The sequence below is a fragment of the Magnusiomyces paraingens genome (assembly GCF_902498895.1).
Source record: "Magnusiomyces paraingens strain CBS 517.90 genome assembly, contig: contig4, whole genome shotgun sequence".
In the NCBI taxonomy this organism is placed as follows: domain Eukaryota; kingdom Fungi; phylum Ascomycota; class Dipodascomycetes; order Dipodascales; family Dipodascaceae; genus Magnusiomyces; species Magnusiomyces paraingens.
The window spans coordinates 125040-143035 of NW_022474070.1; the positions used below are offsets into that span (position 1 = coordinate 125040).

General features: G+C 34.9%; 2 protein-coding genes across 2 annotated transcripts; both read right to left on the bottom strand.

Annotated features, from left to right (window-relative positions):
* Positions 1 to 2143: 2143 nt before the first annotated feature.
* On the bottom strand, positions 2144 to 4768 carry SAPINGB_P004831 (uncharacterized protein; the record flags this gene model as incomplete). The annotated part of the gene is made up of 1 exon (XM_031999546.1): positions 2144 to 4768. One exon carries the CDS (start codon positions 4766 to 4768, stop codon positions 2144 to 2146), a length of 2625 nt encoding a protein of 874 aa, XP_031855437.1.
* Positions 4769 to 9883: 5115 nt separating this feature from the next.
* On the bottom strand, positions 9884 to 17461 carry SAPINGB_P004832 (uncharacterized protein; the record flags this gene model as incomplete). Its single annotated transcript, XM_031999547.1, has 1 exon — positions 9884 to 17461. One exon carries the CDS (start codon positions 17459 to 17461, stop codon positions 9884 to 9886), a length of 7578 nt encoding a protein of 2525 aa, XP_031855438.1.
* Between the last annotated feature and the right edge of the window lie 535 nt (positions 17462 to 17996).

The following is a 17996-nucleotide window of genomic DNA, read 5'->3' on the forward strand; positions in this document are numbered from 1 at the left end:
ATTAAAAATCACCGTTTTAAAGTAATATTATCGTTTGAAGAAATAATATATATATATATATTTTTTAAAAAAAAGAATAAAACAATGCAAATTTAGAGATCTTCTTTTTTTTTTTGTTAGTTTTTTAGTGGCCCTTCCTTCCCACCTTCCAAACAATCAAACTTTTATTGTAATAATAAGAAATCATTGTCTATTTATGAAAAAGGTAATTGCTTTTATTTTTTTATCTATTCAATTTTTTTTTTATAGGAAGAAATATAAATAAAAAATAAAATAAATAAAAATAAATTCTCAGGAATGAAGAAACTAATTCCTCCTTTTAATATTAAATGACTGAATTTTTTTTTTTTTTTTTTTTTTTTGCTGCGCGAGATCGCTTGGAAAGAAAAAAAAATGCTTTGAAAGTCCCACAATATAATATACAAACAAAAACAAATGGCACTTTTTTTTGTTTTTTTTTTTAGTAGAACATTGAATTGGATAAAGTCTTTTATAATTCCCTCACTTTGATTGATTGGACTGTCATTGGACTTGTTTATATTAAAATAAATAAACAAATGAAATAAAAAAAAAAAAAAAAAAAAAACATAACTTTAGATCCTAATGGCACCCAAATAAAATAAAAGTTTTTGAAAATAAAAAAAAAAAAAAAAGCAAGAATGGAAGGAGGAACTAAGGAGGAGGAGGTTTTCTTTTTATTTGGAGGGGAAATGCTGAGGTTTTTAATTTAAACAACTTCTAATTGCACACATTTAAATTAACTTCAATTTTCCTTCACAATCATTTAATTAATTATTAATCCTTTATTTTCTTAAAATCTATTCTTTTTTTTCTTTCTTTCAACTATTAATAGTTCAAATAATATTATTTGTTTTTGTTTCTTTGACTCTCCAAATGCCCGAAATTCATGCTTCTAGTAGTTTAAATCCTAAACTTAACTTAATATTTTTTTTTTTCCTCCCCATTGTTCCTGATGAAAAATTGAAAAATTGAAAAATTGAAAAAAAAAAGTTTGTTTTTTTTTTTTTTTTTTTTTTTTTTATTTTCAAAACCTTTTTTTTTTTATTTTTTTTTCATTTTCATTTTTCTCCTCCTCCTCCACTGTGATATGTTAAATTTATATAAAAAAAAAAATTTTTATCATCACCACCAATAAACTGGCACACCCACCATACCTAAGCCCATGTGAAAGGACCCCCCTCCTTCTGATATATATTAATATTAAAATAAAATAAAAATAAAAAAAACTTTTTCACATGTGCTGTTCACGATCTTTACTTTTTTTTTTTTTTTTTCAAAATCTTAAAGAAAACAAAATTCATGCAGTAGTCAAAACCTTGTCTGTCTATTATGAAAAAAAAAAAAAAGAAAAAGAAGACGAAAAAAAAAAAAAAATATTATTTTTTTTTATTTCATGTATTATTTGTAAATAAATATTCTTTATTCAAAGCCAAATATAAATAAAAAAAAACTCTTGTTTTTACAATGATGATGATGATAATCTTTTCGGAAAAAAAGATTTTTAATTTTTTTTATAATTCATTGTCTTACTTTTACTTTACTTTTGTTAAAAAAAAAAAAAAAAAAAAGAGTTCCGATATGCAATTTTCGTTTATTTTCTTTGTTTTTTTTTTTTTTTTTTTTCGTGTCGAAAATCTATATAGTGTATATACAGATTATCGACACGAAAAAAAAGAAAAAAAAACCTCCTTTCTATGCTTTAAGCAGCCAAAAAAAAAAAACTCCTTTTCAAAAAAAAAAAAAAAAAAAATGAACCTTATCAATATATATCTAATAAACATTATCCTAACATCATTATTATAATATTAACAACTAATGTACTATTACTCTCTAACTAAGTTTACAAATAAAAATTAAAAAAAAATAAAAAGAAAGAAGCTTTGGATTCAGAGAGGATGTAAAGAAGAAGAAGAAGAAGAAGAAGAAGAAGAAAAAAAAAATGATATTAATTTTTATTATTATTATTATTATTATTATTATTATTATTATTATTATTATTATTATTATTATTATTATTATTATTATTATTATTATTATTATTATTATTATTATTGTTGTTGTTTTTGCAACCATCTTTGTAAAAAAAAAAAAAATAAAATAAAATTTTTTTTTTTATTTTATCTCAACTCGATGTCTTTTCATCACCATCACCATCAGTCTCACTTTCAACAAGTGTAGCCATCGTCATAGTACTCCCCGCACTTCCTGTTACTGTAGATCCACTTCCTCCACTGCTATTGCTGCTACTGCTACTGCTACTGTTATTACTGTTGCTGCTGTTGCTGCTGCTATTGCTACTACTACTGCTAACACTTCCTCCTAATCCTGCTGCACCTCCAGTTCCAACCCCAGTCCGCGCCCGGCCGGAACCGCCAGATGCAGAAAGATACCCAGAAAATCCTCCACCGCCACTTATATCTGTGCTTCCGTAGGACCCTCGGTACCCATACTGCTGTTGCTGTTGCTGTTGTACGGCTGCTGCTGCAGCTGCTGCAGCTGCTGCCATAGATGAGTTAGGAGTTGTGGCTGTAGATGTTGGTGTCACGCTAGTATTAGTCGCTGACGAATAAACTGATTGTGGCTGTTGTTGATGATGATGTTGTTGTGGTGGTGGGGCCTGAATTGCGGCCATAGATGCATATGCTGGAGATGCTTGTGGTTGTTGTTGATGTTGGCCATGGGAATTTGCTGTAGAATGCTGCTGCTGCTGCTGATGATGATGATGATTATTATTATTATGAGGATGCTGTTGAGAATCCGAGTAAGTATATCCATATGAAGGATATGAAATAAACGATGGGTCGGTGTAGGATGTGACCGATGGCAATGCCGTTGTGGTTGGGGTGGTTGCAGACGACGACGATGTTGACGACGGTCCTTGTTGTGCTGTGCCAGCTCTATTGGTTATTGTTGATTGTTTGGCTGCTGGTGTTGCTGCAATGTATGAATTAGTAGAAGATGAGGCTGCTGTAGTATAAGACGGATACGCATATTGCTGAGATGGCATCATAAGAGAACTAGAGGAAGAGGAAGATAGCCGGGGAGGTCTAGAAGGACTGGAGGAGCTGCTGGAGGAAGATGCAAGTTGATTAAAATTAAATGGTGAGGAAGTTTGAGCAGCTTGGGCGGCCTGAGCTTGAAACATGTTCCCTGGGTCTGTTGTTGTAGAGGGGTCTGACATTATTCTTTGTTGTGACGAGGGGTCAGGATAGGCTTGAGAAAGTTGGTGTTGTTGTTGTTGAGATTGGGGGGATTGCTGGGATGAATGATGCTGACTTAAATGCCCCAAATGGTTCATTTGCGAGGACCGAGGAACAGGATTATCGCCTAAACAGTCCCAGCCAGTCGGTGCAACAACATAGCATAGCGAAGACCCAAGTGCAGACGAAGCTTCGGCCACACCAAACATGTCTTTAAACTTTTTTTCGCAAGCCCCAGCAGTAATACGCTTATTTCGCTCCTTTGTAAGTTCTGAAGCCAAGTACTTCCATTTGGCCTTTTCACCCAAGTCCAAAAGCCCCAACAACATATCTACATCCTCCGCATCCCACTCAACGTCTTCCTCGGCCATGTTGGTGTTGGTGTTTGTGGTTGTATTGGTATTGGTATTGGTGGTGGTATTAGAAGTGGTGGTGGTGGATGTGGATGTGGATGAGGATGAGGATGTGGTGGTAGTGGAGGAAGAATTTGGAATGGCGGCGGTGGTGTTTGAATTTGTATTTGTATTTGTGTTGGTGGTAGCAGTGAGGTGTGGGTTGGAAAGAGAATTTGTAGTGGTGGTAGACGAGAGATTTGGCAGGCCTGTGTTGGTGTTGGTGTTGGTGTTGGTGTTGGTGTTGGTGTTGGTGTTGGTGGTTGTTGACGTTGCTGTGACGGCGGCTGCAGCTGCAGCAGCAGCGGCAAAGCCTACCGCCGCCGCGGCTGCTGCTGTAGTGGGATTGGGATTAGAAGAAGATGTTGTTGACGCAGATGATGACGAAGAAGACGACACTGCCGACGCCGGTCCAGTCATAGAAGTTGTGATTGATGATTGTGAACCTGTTGCCGTCGTCGCTGCTGGATTTAACGAGGATGACGATTGTGAAGCTGTAAGTGAGGATGACGATGCTTGTGGGTGAGAAGAAGGATTAAGAAGAGGAGGGTATTGGTATGATTGGAAGTTGGAATACGTCGGTAATTGTTGTTGTTGTTGTTGTTGTTGTTGTTGCTGAGTAGGATTATTGTAAGCACCACCAGAAGCTACTGCGGCAGCAGCAGCTGCTGCTGTTGTTGATGATGATGATTGTATTGCTGATGGCATAGATGTCGGGGCGGTTGTTGGTCCACTGGACAGGACTGGTCGGTACGCTGTAGTTGAGGAGATCATGGAGACTGGAGGAACTGAGGTTTGGCTTGATGCTTGAGATCCGAAGAAGAATGGAGAGGAAGATTGCTGTTGCTGATGATGATGTTGTTGTTGTTGTTGTTGTTGTTGCGAATAAAAGTAATCAGTGTGCTGGGCATATCCCGAAGACTGGTAAGGATACTGATATTGGTATTGATATGGATGTATAGGTTGTTGCTGCTGTTGCTGCTGTTGCTGCTGTTGCTGCTGTTGCTGCTGTTGCTGCTGTTGCTGCTGTTGCTGCTGTTGCTGCTGTTGTTGTTGATGATGGTAATAGGCACTATGCTGATATGGTTGTTGTTGTTGTTGTTGCAGCTGCTGCTGCTGCTGCTGCTGCTGTGAAAAGCCCGGGGGTGTGGTCATGGCCGGGACACGGGTAGATGTAAAAGAGTAGAGACGGACAAGATTGCGGCGGTCGCAGAGCGCGAGAACATGAGAAGAAAGAAAGAGAGAAAGAGGATAACGAAAGGATCGACTGAAGGGAGTTTGTTAGACTTTATGTATATATAGTTGGTATGGATATATATATATCTATATATTATAAAGATGAAAGCTGGTATAAAGGGAACGATTTACAGAGAATTACTGAATAGGTGATAATAATGAATTTTGAGGATAATAATAAATGGTGCAGAATGTTGTAGAGAAAAAGAGGATAGATTAGTTGAGCATATAATCTATTAAGTAGATACTATTAGATGTATTATATGGGAAATGAAGGTTCTTAATTCAAGAAAAAGGGTTGAAAAAAAAATGAGTGAATATCAAGTGAGTTTGGACTTTTCAGGGTTTTTGTCTTTTTTTTTTTTTTTTTTTTTTTTTTATTGCTGCTTTTGGATATATAAATTTCCAACAAGTGCAATAACTGAAAGAATGAGAAAGAATGAGAAGAAGGAATGTGAAAAGTAGTAAACAAGAAGAAGAAGAAGAAGAAGAAAAAAAAGAAGAAAAAAAAGGATTGGAATGAAATGAAATTTTTTTTATAATTATTTAATTTATTTTTTTTTAGTAGACAATAATAATAATAATTATAATAATAATAATTATAATAATAATAATAATAATAACAAACTTGGTAAAATAATATATATTTATAATACAATTTCAATTTGTGTCTTTGGTGGTATATTAAGGGTCTTTTTGGACTTAATTTTTAATATTTTTTTTTTGGTAAAAAAATTGGCCATCGTCTTACTTTTTTTTTTTTTTTTTTAATTGACTACTATAAAATCATTTATTTCGATTCATATTGATTATTATTTATTTGTTAATATTCAATGCACAACATTTTCTTTCTTTCTTTCTTTCTTTCTTTTCTTCCTTCCTTCTTTTGAGTATTTGTTTGGTTATATTTATATTCATTTAATTATTATTTTTTTCATTTTTAAATTTAACTTATATCAATTTTTTCTTTTTAATAACTGAAATCCCTTTTTTTTTTTCTTATTTTCTTATTTTCTTATTTTCTTATTTTCTTATTTTCTTATTTTAAAATAAAAAAAAATCTATTTGGTCTTTTTGTCTGTTGTTGTTTACTTTGTGTGCCATAGCAGTTTTATTTTATTTTATTTTTTTTTTTTTTTAAACCGAAAAGAAAAAAAAAAAAAACTTCACCCTGCAATTCACCACTTTAGGCAACAGACGGTGGCCGGGGCAACGTTGGAGGGGAAAGAGAAGGAAGTAAACTGGTAAATTTATTGTTGTTGATGTTGTTGATGTTGTTGATGTTGATAATGTTGATGATAATAAAATAAAATAAAATAATAATAATTGGGATATTTTGATAATAATCAATTTCTATTGTAAAGTTTTTTATAATAAACAATTCAATGTTTAATCAAATCAAAAAAAAAAAAAAAAATAGTTTTTCTTTTAAAAAGAAATATTTTTTTTTTTACAATTATTTATATATATTGAACCAAATATTTTTTTTTTTTTGGTCTTTAAACTTGTAAATAAATTTTATTTTTTTTTTTTTCAATTCAAATTCCGTTTTTTTTTTTTTTCTCTCGCTAACTAAATATTCACTTTTGGTCAAATAATACTAACTTTGGATAAAAAAAAATTAAAATAAAATAAAAAATAAAAAAAGCACGCGGCGGCCGCACACCCATATGGGCCCATGCGCAGGAAGGCTGAGAGTTGATTATTAAAATAAAAAAAAAAATAAAAAAAAAAGTTAGAAGAAGAAGAAGAAGAAAAGAAAAGAAAAAAAAAAAAAAAGAAAAAAAACGGTCGGATCCAGTAAAAAAAAAAAAAAAAAATTTGAATAACATCAATTACAACAATTCAACTTATTAATCAAAAAAAAAAAAAAAAATTTCATGGAACTCGGATCAAGAAAAAAAAAAAGGGAGGTATATATATTTATATTTATATTTATATATATATATATATATATATATATATATATATAAAATACTCTATTTTCTTTCTTTTAAGTGGGGGGGTTTTTTTTTATTCTTTTTTTTTTATACTTTTTATATTGAAAACTTGAGTTTATTGAAAATTCCATAAAAAAAAAAAAAAAAAAAGTTGACCTCTTTTTTGAATAAAAACTTTCTTTTCAAATTTTAATTTTTATATAGCAATTTAGTATATATAAACTTTTTACATATTTAAACTATCGTAAAATACTATTTCAATAAATAATAATAATAAATTTGCAACAGTAGTAGTAGGAGTAATAGTATGGCACACTTAAGTATATATAGTACATACATTGAATCTCTCTATATATACATTTAAGTCCTGAACGGCCTTGCACTGAATAACCACCACCCAAAAAACAGTATTTCTAACAACAACAAAAATACGCCCTCCTCCTTTTATTCCTTTTTTTTTTTTAATTTTTAATTTTTAATTTTTTCTTTTTTCTTTTTTCTTTTTTCTTTTTTCTTTTTTCTTTTGCTCCCCTCCCTCCCCTTTTTTTTTTTTTTTTTTTTTTTCTTATTAAGGAAAATTTTGTATTTATAAAACGAGAAAAAAAAAAAAAAAAAAAGAGAAAATGAAAATGAAAATGAAAATGAAAATGAAAATGAAAACGATAAAAAGAAAATGATGCATCATCTCGCTTAATGGATCTTTCATCAAATAATATTGAACAGAAAAGGGGGCATTTCTCTTTTTTTTTTTTTTTTTTTTTTTTGAAAAAAAAAAAAAAAAAAAAAAACAGTGTGCACTTTAACTTTAAAAAAAAAAAAAATTATCCATACTTCACAGAAATCAACACCATCAATATTTGTATTCCCATCATGATAGATACCCTTTTAAAATTATTATTTTTTTTATTTATTTATTTTATTCTCATATGCTTCAAGCGATGAGCTTCTACAGTAAAACAATAATTTTAGATTGAGCAACAATAACAGCTTTTTTTTTTTATTTTTTTTAATAGAATTAGTGGTAGTATCTGTAATTATCATCGTATTCAAAATAAAAAAAAATAAAAATTTAAAAAATAAAAAATAAAAATTTAAAAAATAAATTTAAAAAATAAATTTAAAAAGTTTCTCAACAAAACTAAATCACCATAGCACGCCTTTCAATAAAAATATCTATTTAATCTCTTTGAAAAAAAAAAAAAAAAAAAAAAAAAAAAAAAAAACTAGATGGAAAGAAATTATATACCGCACTATGCAATACTCAAAATATCATATATATATATATATTACTTTTATATTCCCTAGTTTAATTTGCTTACTTTTAGATGCGATGAGATGAGATGAGGAAACAAGATAACAAGATAACAAGATAAACTGAATAAATAAATAAATAAAATTACTCTTCCTTTAATCCTCATCACTCAATTGAGTAATTTTGCTTTTATTCAACAAATCTTTACACAATATTCATTCTTTTTTCTTATTAACTTGATTTCTTTAACTTCTTCTTCTTTTTTGGATTTTTTTTTTTTAATTTTTCTTTCTTTCTTTATTTCTTTCTTCCTTCCTTCCTTCCATGATGTGGAGAGAATGATTCATTATTTTCAAAATGTGTACACGTGTGTGCCATTTTTTTTTTTTTTTTGGTTCCTGCGAGATCTTTCTCTCTCTCTCTCTTCTCTACTCCTCCACCTCCTTCTCCTCCTATCTTTCACTCCCTCCCTCTCTCTCTCTATATTATATAATTTTCATTTTCCCCAGATCTCGGATGATGTCTTTCTTTTTGCTGTCCTTTTTTCTTCTTTGGATTCAACGTATCTCTTTCTTTCTTTCTTTCTAAAAAAATAAAATAAAATAAAGTATCACCATATATATATATATATATAAAAACGCCCTTCTCATATCATCATCATCATCATCTCTTAATTTGATTCCACCGCCCTGATTCTTGTTTTCAATCACTCATCTTTTTTTTTTTTTTTTTTTTTTTTTTTTTTTTTTTCAACCCTTTTATCCTTGGTTAAATTATTTATTTATTTATTTTACCAGTATATTTGATTAAATAAAATAAAAATTCAACTTTCTCTTTATATATAATAAAAAAAAAAAACTTTAATTAGAAACATACAGAAATATTCTTCATTTAAGGAAATTTCCTTTTTTTTTTTTTTTATTTTTTCTTTTTTTCTCCGTCATCCAATTATTATAAACAAGAAACCTTCTATCTTCAACCTTTTCATTCTTATCATTCTCATTCTCATTCTCATTCTCATTCTCATTCTCATTCTCATTCTCATTCTCATTCTCATTCTCATTCTCATTCTCATTCTCATTCTCATTCCCTTCTCCTTCTTTTAGCCATTGCTATCTCTCCCCCCTGAAAACCTGCGGCCCGCATATCTCCATGTCTCACTTATTAACCGTAATGTCTTCTTCTTCTTCTTCTTCTTTTTCTTCTTCATCTTTTTTTTTTCTAAAAAAAATAATAAAAGGTAAAGTTCACAATAATTCATGTTAAATATAAAAAAAAAATCCCACATTGAGTTAAAAAAAAAATCATTTCCATGTAAATAAATTTGAGTATTCTTTTAGATCTCCTTTATTTATATATCCTTGATTGTTTTATATATATATATCTATCTAAAAATCCTTTTTCATCTTTGATTTTTTTTTTTTTAAATCTCCATTTGGATTTAACAAAGGGGTCCTATAGATCCACCGATCAAGTGCCTTGTAAATAAAAAAAAAATCTCCTTAACTATACAAAATAATATAATTTTTTTTTTTTTATAATATAAAAATAAAATAAAAAAAAATAAAAAAAAAAAAAAAAAACCAGGCCACAATTTTCTTTTAATTCCTTTTTTAAAAAAAATAAAAAATAACATCATCTACAGCCAATAATCAAAATCAATTCAAAATCAATATTATTATTATCTTCTTATTACTAAACTTTTTTTTCCATTATTATATATACCAAATTATCCATTTATTTTTTTTTATTTTTTTTTCATCGCAATACCCGTATTGTTCATTTTATCAAAAAAAAAAAAATTTTTTTTATCTGTTAATTTCGTCATCATTTTTTTTTTTTTTAAAAAAGGCCAATAACCACATAGAAAATGACTCCAGTACTATAAATTAAAACTTTACCAATACCCCCGCCTTTAACAACCATAGAATTAGCTCCATTAGTTTGTTCAACTAAAACAGGTACCGATGAAGAAGGCCCGCTATCAACTTGACTTGAAAAACCCTCCAGCGATAACGTTGTGCTGATAATGTTATCAATGCTACTCAAAGAAGTCAAACTACTCGTCCCAGTGATTAATGATAAATGAGAAAGGTCTAAACTGCTACTGCTACTGCTAGTAGTAGTAATTGTAATACTTGGAGTATTTGCAACTGTCAAACCCGTACTAGAAAGACTAGTAATAGTCTTACTTGGTTGCTCAGATCCCAATAAAGAACTAGATCCTGTCACAAGACTTATATCACAGCTCGTACACGAGTGTTTGTTGCTGCTGCTACTGCTACTGCTACTGCTACTGCTACTGCTTCCATTATCATTGAAAATATTCCATCCAGTTTCTATAGGGGTGCTGATTCTTTCACTCTTGAAGCTACTTATCGTCGTCGTCGTCATAGTTGCTGTTGCTGTTTTCGTAATGATGGTAGATAAACTCGACTCTTTTCTCATCAAAGTCGCTGTCGTTGTCTCAATTACAGAATTGCAATCTGTGCACTTAGCTGTCACCGTGGAAACTGAAATTTCGGTAGAATGATTAACAATACCGCTAACTGGAAAACTAAGTGGCTTGGAAGGAGACAATGATGACAATGAAAAGAGGCTCGAGAACTCTGTCAAAGAACTTTCGGTTGCCGAGTAAACAGTATTGCTATATTTACTTGAAACTGCTGCAGTGCTGTCTACCGTCAACCCCAACGTCGTTGAAGTTTTACTGGGCTGGGCAATTGTCTCAGTCTGGGATCCGCTGGTTGTTGTTGATGTTGTTGTTGTAAATTTGATAGAAGAGCTCGACACAGATGTCGTCACATGGCTGCAAGCCGTGCAATCATCTGTGGAGACTAGACTTATTGTTATTACTGGCGTGGATGTTGTGGAGACAACGAAAACAAAAGAAGAACTTTCAATGAAAGTTGAGTGACTGCGGGAAAATGAAGAGCCCATAGAAATACTAGATGCACTGCTCTCAGTAATTGGACTACTATGCTTGCCATCAATAGTATTAGAAGTTGAAACTGAAGTCGACAAACTTTTTGATTCTCTGGGCAAGGAGCTGCTTGCAGAAACTGTAATTGCTGAATAAACAGTAGTGTAGTCATTGGAAGTAATAGGTGTATTAACCACAGTCAAAACACTTTCGCAGGGTTCAGTAATTATCGCGGTCTTGGATCCACTGGTTGTTGTAAGTGTAGAAAAACAGCTAGATACTGTCGCAAGGCTTGTTATACAAGCCGTGCAATGCTCAGTCACAGTGGAAACAACAAAAGAAGAACTTTCAGAATTTGTGATTGCGGAATAAATAGTAAAGGGTCTAGTCGATTGTCCATTGGAAGATGATGGCAGTATGGGTATAGAAGAAGAAAACTTCTCAGAATGGTCTTCAGTCGTCACTGAGTAAATTGTAACACCTTTAGAAGAAAAAGAATGATTAACTGGAATACTAACCTCCGTCCACACACTCTCACTAGGGTTAAAAAGTGTCAAATCTTGTGACCCACTCGTCATTGTCAAAGTGGAAAAACTCGACCCCGTCACATGGCTGGAAATGCACCCCGTGCAACTCTCTGTGACTGTAGGAACCTGGGTGGAGACAATGGCCGAATGTGCTGAGGACAGAGGTGAAGACCTGGTGGATGTAGAAGAAATGATAATTGGTGAAGTCCAAGAGAATGATGATAATGTAATTGTGAAAGAGCTGCTCGAGGTAGTGGTAGTGGCTGAAGTGGAACTACCAAAACTAGACGTGACTGTAGTCGTAGCCGTGGGATTCCCAGTAATTGGTGTGCTAACAACCGTCAAAACCACCTCGCTGGGCGTGGTGATGGTTAAAGTCTGAGACCCGCTCGTGCTTGTAAACATCTTAAAACTAGATACCGTCATGCGGCTCGTAATACACTCCGCGCAATGTTTAGTTACACTTGTTGTCAACACCGCCCAGTCAAAACTACTGCTGTCACTTTCTGACTTCTCCGATGCATTACTGTTGCTCCACCTGGTCACAGTCACCGTGTGAGTGGTCGTGGGCTTCGTCACCGTTAAAGTTTCATGTGCTGTTGCAGAAACCCCTGAAGAGCTGGGTACCGTCACATGGGTGCACGTCGTGCACGTTTGGCTCGCCGTTGAAGAGAATAAAGATGAGACTGCTGTCGGGCGCAACTCCGACAATGTTGAAGGGTACAGCGAAGCCCCTACGCTTGAAACAGACACCAGCGTCGAGATCGAATATACCTTCGAGCCACTCGACAAAATCGGTACGCTTACTACTGTCACAACTCCAGAACATGGCTCAGTTACTGTTATTGTCTCTGTCCCGCGTGTTTTGGTGTAGGTTGTTACCCCAGTAGTTGTCATCACTCCTGTCAAGCATTCCTTACATTCCTTAAACGTCTCCGTCTCCGTCTGCTTTATCTTTGTCTCTGTAAAATGCACAGAATCTCCAGGCCCGGATGTGGAATGTGAGCTAACAATCTCAGACTCCAGTTTAGACAACGAAGCGCTTGCGCTGCCCAGCACACTGACCGATCTGGTAATTGCATGAGTTGCTGTTGTTGGCAAGATTGGTATTATTGCCGATGATGACAAAATAGTTCGTGTTAAAATACTGGTCCGTTCACTGCTAGTAACAGGTGTCTCAACAACAGTGAACACGCTCTCACAAGGCTCCGTCACCGTCACTGTATGCGTCCCGCTCGTCGTGATATACGTTGTAGTGCTTGAAACTGTCACAAAGCGCGTCAAGCAACTGCTGCAGGTCTCAGTGACTGTCTCAGTGACTTCACTCTTGCTAGACAAATTTGGCTTTTGCTCGGTTGAGCAAGATATGCATGTCTCACTAGTCAGAACCACACCAGTGGTTATACTCGTAACCGGAGTAGAGAGCGGGGTAGTCGTTGAGAATACGCTATTGGGATTCGCCAGACTGGATATCTTGGCCGCTTGAATCGAAGAAACCGTAGTGGTAGAGAAAATAGTGCTACCACTACTAGTGTAAACCGGTGTCTCGACAATTGTCAAAATTTCTTCACATGGCTCAGTTACAGTCACAGTAGTGGTCCCACTCGTACTAGTATAAGTTGTTAAACTAGTAGTAGTCACAACTTTTGTTGAACAAGCAGTGCACAACGTCAAAGACTCAGGGGCTGTGGTAGTGCTGGTGCTGGTGCCGGTGCCGGTGCCGGTGCTGGTGCCGGTGCCGGTGCTCTCATGAATAGGCGCTGAGTATGTAAAGGTGGAAAAAATCGTACTTGTTCCACTAACCGAAACCGGGGTTTCAACTATCGTCAATTCACTCTCACATGACTCAGTAACGGTGAGTGTGAATGTGCCGGAAGTTTTAGTAAAAGTCGTGATCCCAGTCGTACTAATAACACTTGTCTTGCACTTAGTGCAACCAGCTGACTCCTGCAAGAGAGAATAAGGCACCGGGGTGGTTAAGGTAACGAGGATCGTCGACGTTGAAGTCGCAGAGTTGGTACCGCTTGTAACTAAGATCGTAGATATGACAGTCTTGGTACTTTCCCAGGAGCCTGTCCAAGTGCTTGAAGAAGGGAAAAACTCCACGGTTTTGGTAGATGCAGGAGACGTGTTCGTGGGGTTTACAACAGACGCAGGAGGTAACGAATTTAATTTAATAGATGCAGATGATCCAACAGATGAAGGTGTGAAAGACGCAAGAGAACTGGATGAAGAATAAGCATTTGAAGATTCAGAAAGTTTGATGGAAGCAGATCCAATAGACGCAACTGTTCCAAAAAATGCGCTTGACGTAGGCTCAGTTGACAGGGTTCGTGTTGAAAAAATTGTACTGGTTCCGCTTGTACCAATAGGGGTCTCAACGACAGTAAAGGTGCTTTCGCACGGTTCAATAATAGTCGTGGTAGAAGTATCAGTTGTGATAGTATAAGTTGTTGACCCGGAAGAGGTGACAATGTGTGTTTTGCAGACGGTGCAAAATTCAGTTACTTCAACAGTTTGAATGAAAAAATCGGGTGAGGTTTGAGTGCTGTAGTCAAAAAAGGAAACAACTAAATCATCCGAACTGGTGCTGGAAATCGATACACTGGTCTCGCCAAATGCATTAGACTCTGTTGGAACCGAAGCAGAAGTGTTGATGGTCTCAGATGAGAAACTAATATCTGCCGAATTAGTAAATTCTGTGGTGGGAAATGATTCAGGAAAGTCAGATAAGGAAGCAAGCACCAAAGAGGATTCGGTAGTGTATGAAGAAGAAACCTCAAAAGAATCGGGAAAATAGAAGGAAGTGGTGGTGGCTTCCGTGGAATCCGAAGAATCCAAAATGTATGTAGAAAATGAAGAGGAAGCTTCATGCGAAGAGTATAAATACGGTAGTGTAGATTCTCCAGCAAAAGAATCAATGGAAAAATCCCCCGAAAAAACCTCAATAAAAGTAGACAAAGTACTTGTTTGAAATATAGTGCTAGATCCACTTGTGGTTACTGGGGTCTCAACGACCGTGAATGTGTTTTCACATGGTTCAACAATGGTAATTGTTGTCGTGCCTGTGGTGACGGTTTTAGTGGTGGAACCAGAAGAAGTAACAGTTGTTGTTTTGCAAGCTGAGCAAGCCGGACTGACTTTTAAAACTGCAAACAAGTTGAGGGGAAATTGAGTAGTTGAAAAAGTACTTAATGACTCAACTGAAGATTCGACAGAAGATTCGACAGAAGACTCGACAGAAGACTCGACAGAAGACTCGACAGAAGACTTGACAGAAGACTCGACAGAAGACTCGACAGAAGACTCGACAGAAGACTCGACAGAAGACTCGACAGAAGACTCGACAGAAGACTCGACAGAAGACTCGACAGAATATTCAATTAAAGAAAAAGATTCTGCAGAAATCTTTCCAGACTCAAAAAAGTTTGTAGAGCTGTCTGAAAACTCTGAAAAAGATTCTAAAGATTTTGAAGATTCATATAAAAATTCTGATAAAATCTCTGTATATTTTGTAGACTCAGTAGACTCAGTAGACTCAGTAGACTCAGTTGACTCAGTAGACTCATTAGACTCAGTTGACTCAGTTGACTTTGATTCCAAAGAAATCTCGGAAGGAAATTCAGTAGACTCGGTTAGAGGTTCAAGAGAATGACTAGAAAAAGACCCAAAGAGAGTTTCTGAAATTTTGGTAACAGATTCAGTTGGTACAAGAGCAGACTCTAAAGACTTTGAAGAGTCAACTGTAATCCCTTCCAATGATTCTGAGGAAGAATCTGCTAAAGAATCTGCTGAAAACTCAGTAGAAAGTTCGGATGAGGACTTAGATAAAAACTCTGTCAAGAGCCCTAAAGAAGACCAGAAAGAAGATTTACTCGAAAACTCGGTTAAAGATTCAGAGAAAGAAGAAGAAGTTTCCAATGTAGTTGTGAAAAACAGTGTGCTAGTTCCGCTAGTAGTTACAGGAGTCTCTATTACTGTAAAAGTAATTTCACAAGGTTCAGTAACTGTGATGGTTGTAGTCCCTGTGGTGACGGTTTTTGTAGTGGAGCTCGTAGAAGTGAAAGTGGATGTTCTGCATTCTAAACAAGATTGAACAAAAATGTTGACTAGTTCATCTGTAGCAGACAAAGAAATTGAAGAATGGTATTCAGAAGTTTCTAAAGAGTCGGATGGTAACGAGTAGATGAAATTAGACTCTGAAGAATCTGTGGGGTTAATTGAAGAAACAGATTCAATAGAATCGATGAATAAAGTAGAAAAGTCTGAGCCAGTCACAAAAGCAGAGAAACCTGACGACTCTAGAGACTCTGAAGACTCTGAAAACTCTGAAGATTCTGAAGACTCTGAAGACTCTGAAGATTCTATAGATGAAAAAGAAGAAGAAGAATACACAATTGAAAGATCATTTGATTCCAAAATAGATTCAGATAAAGAATCAAATGAAGACTCAAAAGTCAATTCATTGTTGATCAAAGAAAAGGACCCAGAATGTTGTAAAAACGACTCCAAAGTCTCTGAAAACTGTGAGGTCTCTAAAGACTCTAAAAAAGAATCATAGTCAGTTAATTGGGAGCTTGACTCTAAAAGCGGTTCAGCAGAGGTCGACAGAGTGCTTCCTAAAGTGGTGGTAGAAAAAATAATACTTTCTCCGTTCGTCGAAACCGGAGTTTCAATGACTGTATAAGTGCTCAGACAAGGTTCGACAACCGTAGTTGTGGTTGTTCCAGTAGAAACTGTGTAGGTAGTGGACCCCGAAAAGGTCACAGTAGTTGTTTTGCAAAGAGAGCATGAAACTGTGAAAGTCTCTGTAGCCTCAACAAAAACCTCTGGGTCGGAGAAGGAGGACAAATCAGATGAAAAGCCAATCGACTCAGAAAAATGTGAGAAAGACTCAGAAAGCTCAGATAGTTCAACAAACTCTAAGTCAGAATCTGATTCGGAAATCTCGTTGGCCTCCAAAGACATGTTAGTATAAGTCCTTCGTACGAATCTCAATGGTCGGACATAAAGCCCACTATCAGATTTAAGTTCCCCGATCTCACTTGACGGCAACCACATGTTTGGAAAAGTGGTAAAGTAAGTTGCAGTTGATGGTGATGAGATGCTTGCCGATCTCGTGGAGACATGTGTTGGAGTGCAGGTGGCACTCGAGCCCCAAGTTTCTGAGACATCCGTTGCAGAAACAGTAGTAGCCGCACGACCTTGTAAAATCGTAGGATGAAAAGAAGAGGTTGAAATGCTGCTAATACTGAGCAAATGAGGTTCAAAGGGCTCCGATAAGAGCTCGTTTACGTCAAGATCAGCGTTTTTTCTGAAAATCCATCCGGCCAAGCCCTGTGATGTAGTTGTTGATGAAGGGGAAGGGAGGGAGCAGTAGGAGGAAGGCTGGATTCCACAGTCAATGTATTTTTGAAGGCTTGTGGAGTCGATGAAAGAAGCGTAGCTAGCATAAACAGCACCGCACATGAGACAGTAGTTGAGAGTGTTTTGGAAGTTGATGTAAAGGCTGCTGCAAGAATTGCCATTGATGGCTACAGCATAGAGTGCAGAAGGACATGAAACACCGCAGCCTTTAGTAGAGACTTGGGATGGGTCGACTGAGATGCATGGGGTTGCAGATTCAGTTGAAAGGGTTGGGGAAGCTTGGGTTTGAGTGGAAGTGTCTGTAGAGAAGTTGGGGGTGTTTGTATCGACATATGAAACATTTATGAGAGATTCTTCTGATAATAAAGTATTTGAAGTCTCAGTAAAAGCACTTGCCAGCAAGGTACTTTGGTAAGAGTATGAGAGGTCAGAGGAAGCGTCGTCAACAATGGATCTCTGGCTCACTTCAATGAGAGAAGAAGATGATGATGATGATGGTAAGGCTGGAAGGGTTGTGTTTGTGTAGAGTGGCTGTAAGGCCAGCGACAGAGCCGCACCACCCATAATGAGGGTACCTATGGTGCAACAGACGAGAACTTTCATTACTATGGAAGTAAGTAAATGGAGTGGTTAGTTTATCAATTAGATGAATAGAGATATAACTTACTTTGTTAAAAAAAAAAAAAAAAAGAAAGAAAGTACAATGATTGATTAAATTGTTATAATATAATGAAGAACGAGTGTATTATTAAAAAGGGATGTTAGAATATTAATAAAGTTGCTTGAAAGCTGGCAAAAGATTTAAGAAAATCAACGAGAGAAAAAGAATAGATAAAATGTTTTTTTTTTCTTTTTTTGATGAATTAGGATTAAAGTAGGGTTCTTGATTTAACTTTTAAGCAGAATCTAGTTTATATTTAAATAAAAAGTAAAAATTCAATCTATGTTTTTTTTTTCTCAAGCTAAGCTTGTCAGAGAAAAGATGAAAAACATGTCGAGTTTTGTCCAAGATGTTGGTTCATCATCATCTTTTGGTGCAAACGGCGATTCCCCATTTCTGTAACACTTGTGCAGGAGTCATTTCTTAGATTATTTTGTATATTATTCTTTAATTAGAAACTTTTTTTTATTTTATTTC